Here is a 4,948-nt window from a genome sequence, read left to right as displayed (position 1 = left end):
GCCCTGCTCTTCTTCCACTGAGTCAACTGCTGTATTCTCGGCCACGCTGCTGAGGACCAGCTCACCATTAAGTCTGCTGACAGAAGCACGGCACCGTCAGCATCCGAGTCGAGGAACTGAGCCGGACCGAAAAATGGACTTAACACACACCCTGCTCGCTTTCTGAAGCGACCAAGTAAGAGGCTTAAGTCTGGGCAGAGGCAGTGTTACAGTGTGTTAGTTTCAGCATCAGCGCTGTTGTTTAACTTTTAGCTTTTTAAGCTTTATTGCTATCATTGTTTTGTTGTGTGGATTGACGGACCGCCGAGGCCATTTGTATTATGTTGTATTGTATTGTGTTTTAAGTTTTCTGCCTGTTTAGTTGTGTTCACCACACTAGACTTGGGACTACTGCTGTGTTTGTGCCACCGTGAGTGAGAAAGTAAGTTGCCTTGTCAATCAGAAACCAGACAACTTGCATTACAGACTGCCGTCTGTACGCGTGCTCTCTGTGGACAAAGGACCCACTTCTCCCCCCCTTACGGTCGCTTTCTCTCCTCTTTCTTCCCTCTTTTGCGACTAACATGCAAACACAAGCTTGCACACACACATACACGCACCGACATCTTTTTGCACATCTGATGGTCAGATAATGTGGGACTTGTCCCTCGTTATCCGCCATCAGAAACGTGTGTTTTTCATGGAATTTGGTGAGTGCAAGAAGCCGACCACCAGGCGGCGCCATCTTGCTATTGTCTAACCAAGACACCGCCGTACTTCCGTCATTTGGTTCTCGCGTGACATGACTTCCTCCCATAGTCACGTCCGCGCCTCAAACCCTCGACGTCATCATGCCGCCATCTTGTCACACACACACACACACACACGCACACATACATAGCTGTTTGTGTTTTGCTTTGGTAGAATGAGATTTTAGAATAGTAGTTTATTGAATGAAGCATTTGTTAACTTTGTTAATTCTGTTAAGTTAAATAATAAATCTTTAAAGAGAAGTTTCTTTTGTCATTATTGTGTTTAACATATTGTGAAAAGTGGCTGATTGAGGGAGTCAGAGCTCGAATTCAACCCTTCTTTGTTCACCTGTGAATGTTGATATCACTCAGATATTAATATTCTAGGTGAACTCTTTTATGAGACTACCTTGTTTGGTTATTGGTCCCGGTTTCCAGGTGGTGCCCTGTAATAGTTAATTCATATTAATAATTATATTAATTGTTATAATTAATTAATTATGCAATTATCTATGATAATTATGAATTATTACTAACAACCAAACACACTCCTACCCATAGCAACAATGGGTTATGGCCACTTTTCACTCGCCAACCTTTGTGGTAGAGATTCTGGAAACAGCGACTTGTGCACAACAATGTATATTGGGACAAGCTGCCTGACCCTGCTTCCAATTAAAAATCTGAGGTGAAAAAACACACAAATATACTAGTGAGGCGCTGACTTGCAGGTTATCATTTGTTTAAAAAGACAATATTGAAAATGTGCAAATTGAAACTGCACATAAAACAGGTAACAGAACACACCACCTGAAATGAATGAATGGGCTGTTTTTTCATGCAATACTGTTGTTTGTCTTAACATAGGTTAAGTGATGTGAAAAAGGGCAGAGGTAGGACAAATGAAAGGAAACACGCAGAGAAAATAATAAAGTGGGTAGGAGAGAGAGGCAGTGAGAGAGGGTGGGTTGCAGGGAAAGTGATTAAGATGAAGGTGTTATGTGTAGAGAGCAGGAGGAGGGATATCACAGTCCAACAGAGACTGAGAGAAAGGGGTGTGCGTGTGAAGAGAATGTGAGAGAGATAAAGTAGTTATATGACTATGTATGACTCAGAGTTCTGGTCAGAAAGCTGCCAGAGCTGCAGCTCTCTGATGATCTCTGATGATGGAGGTCCAGGACGAAGCAGAGCTCTGCTTTCCACAACTCCTCAACACCTCCTGCAAGAGGCTGACATCTACTTGGTCCGAAGTTGTGTTTCAGATCATTCTGCTGTCCTCCTTCTCTCTGCTCACTGTGGCTCTCAACCTGCTCGTCATCATCTCGGTCTCCCACTTCAGGCAGAGAAACAATTATCTGCAGATCCTACATTTTTAAAACTTAGTAATATAAAGTTAGATTTAAAAGAGGAATTGTGTTTGAGCTACTACAAGTAATGTTGCACCTTGGAACACTAGAACTATTCTGTCTTGCTGACAATGTTTTTGCAAAATAAATCTCAAATGTCTGACTTTGACACTGGAGACAGTGGTTCATGTCCTGTCTCCCCCCAATAATCAATGTATGTCAACCTTAACCAAGTAGTATGATTGTCGACTCTTAACCATGTGTTAACTATAGATGTGGCAGGTCAGAAAACACTCATAGTTTTTAGGATAGTTGTTTGAGTTGTTTTATCATTTAGATATAAGGACTTGTTGGTTTAATGATGCATTTCTCTTTATTTCCAGGCAGCTCCACACACCCACCAACCTCCTCCTTTTCTCTCTGGCTGTATCAGACTTTCTTGTGGGCCTCGTGGTGATACCAGGAGCAGTTCTCCAACAAACATCCTGCTGGTTTCTTGGTGATCTCATATGTTTTCTCTGTCATTATGTGTCCTTCATCATTACCTCTTCCTCAGTAGGAAACATGGTGCTCATATCAGTTGACCGCTATGTGGCTATTTGTGACCCTCTGCATTACACCACCAGAATCACTGTGAGAAGAGTTAAACTCTATGTTTGTCTGTGTTGGCTCTTTTCTGCCCTCTTCAGCATTTTCTTTATAAAGGATGAACTGACTCAACCAGGTAAGTATAATTCCTGTCACGGAGAGTGTGTGCTTGTCATTGACTATATTTCAGGACTTGTTGATCTTGTTCTGACCTTTATTGTTCCAGTTACTATCATCATAATCCTGTATATGAGAGTGTTTGTAGTGGCTGTGTCTCAGGCTCGTGCAATGCGATCTCACGTTGCAGTTGTGACACTCCAGGTTTCACTGACTCTAACATCAAAGAAATCTGAGTTGAAAGCAGCCAGGACTCTTGGTATTCTTGTAGTTGTGTTTCTAATATGTTTCTGTCCATATTATTGTGTGTCTCTTGCAGGGGTCAACACTTCAGTCAGTCCATCTGTATTCTTTTTGGGTATTCTGTTTTATTTTAACTCCTGCTTGAACCCTGTGATATATGCCTTGTTCTACCCCTGGTTTATAAGAGCTATTAAACTCATTGTGACTCTTCAGATACTGCAGCCTGGCTCCTGTGATGCCAACATACTGTAGAAAGGATGTGGAGTGACTGAGATGAGATCTTCTCTACAAAGACTTTTACTGAATTGAAAAATTTGTGAAAATCCTTTCTTCTCCTTCTGTACATATGAACAATACATGAGGAAACTCTGCATTACTCTAGTTATTGTCAGTTTAACATAGGAATTACAACTTATTGCATATTTTTTTCTCTCTGCTGCCATTTTCATTTTATGTCAGGGGAGGGCTGCAGTTGGACAAACCACAAAATGACCAACCTATTGCATATTTAGGATAAAAGAATTATTATAATTTATCACAACAATTATTTTGTTCTAATCTGTTTCATTATATTGGTCATTGTTGTATATTTTTTCTCTCTACTGCCATTTTCATTTCATAAGACAGAAGAAATCCCCTCTCCTTAGGGGGCTGATGTTACAGTTAGAGACCAGCCACAAAAATGAGCAGTTTTAGAATCAGAAAACTAAACAATGGCATTAAAATTACTATCCCTGTATCCCACAAATGTGATAGTGCAGGTGGATAATCAAGTATGGGGAAAAAATGGAGCAGTATCCATGAACAAAACAACAATAACAACAAATCTCAAACTCAAATCGATCAATCACAGCCTTTTGTGTATCACATTTTAGAATTATAACCTAAATGCTGGAATCTGACCCAGTTCAAACATGCAGAAACCTAAATAATCAGCTCATATCTTGCTATTGCATCTTATGTGATCACAGATGCTGTTCTGGCCTCACAGAATATTCAGGCCACAGATCAGAGAGTATTACAGATTAAAGTTTCTTGGTTGAAACTAACAAAATGCCTCAACTTCTGAGACATTATAACTGACACATCAGCAGTACTGTCCAGGGTTTGAACTGCTTTGTCAGAATGTTTTTTTGTCATATCAAAAATAGATATGATAGTACAAGCAAAGAATCATCTGCATCCAAGAAAAGAGGGAGGGAGAAAAAAAAGGTACAGCAATATGCTGGTCCCAGAGTTGGAGAAGTTTTCAGATAAAGTAAAGTAAGCAAGCAATTTCACAGATACTATAAAATTGTAAGTGAACATCTTGCATTCAAAGATTAACTCGGGTAAATTACAGGAGTATTAGTAGCAAAATGTACAATATATATTAAAAATAGCTGACTCACTATGTTGAACTAGTGCAGTGCCTGTTCAAAATGTGCTTGTTCTGTCAAAGTGTTATTATATTACATTACTGGATTATTCTGAATTGGTTGAGTTTATTTTAATGATTTTGTATACTGTTGTATTGTTTATTCAAGAATATTACATCATGTAAACTGGTAACGTTGTATAAGTAAAATCATAATCTGTAAGTAACTAGAACTGTCAAATGTTGTTTAATAAAGAGAAAATATTTCCCTTTTGATAGTAGAAAATGGAAAAATTCATGTAAAGTACTTGTAGGTTAATTAAAAAATGAAAGGAGAATGAAAGGCACAGATTAGTGCTGGTAAGTTTGAGTCTTTGAAATGTATTGGTTATTTTGAGTATCTCCAGTTTTCTAGTACTGGGTGTTGAACCTCTCAGGCCACTATAATGCAGGACACTCTAACCAGATGTGCTTGTATCAAGTGGTAGTAAATACACTTATACAGTACTTCATTATCCTCCCAAAATATTAGACTGTATGCTAAATATAGCTGATCTTTTATTAAA

At 39.0% G+C, this 4,948-nt stretch overlaps 1 protein-coding gene across 1 annotated transcript; it reads left to right on the top strand.

Annotated features, from left to right (window-relative positions):
- The first annotated feature begins 1,897 nt into the window (after window positions 1-1,897).
- LOC121906599 (trace amine-associated receptor 13c-like) lies at window positions 1,898-3,277 on the top strand. Its single transcript, XM_042425527.1, has 3 exons — window positions 1,898-2,070; window positions 2,461-2,801; window positions 3,102-3,277. The coding sequence occupies exons 1-3, from the start codon at window positions 1,898-1,900 to the stop codon at window positions 3,275-3,277; spliced, it is 690 nt and encodes a 229-aa protein (XP_042281461.1).
- The last annotated feature ends 1,671 nt before the right edge of the window (window positions 3,278-4,948 follow it).

Source organism: Thunnus maccoyii, chromosome 11 (genome assembly GCF_910596095.1).
Source record: "Thunnus maccoyii chromosome 11, fThuMac1.1, whole genome shotgun sequence".
Classification (NCBI taxonomy): Eukaryota; Metazoa; Chordata; class Actinopteri; order Scombriformes; family Scombridae; genus Thunnus; species Thunnus maccoyii.
Note: the sequence above shows the minus strand (reverse complement) of the source record. Positions and strands in the feature narration are given on the sequence as shown.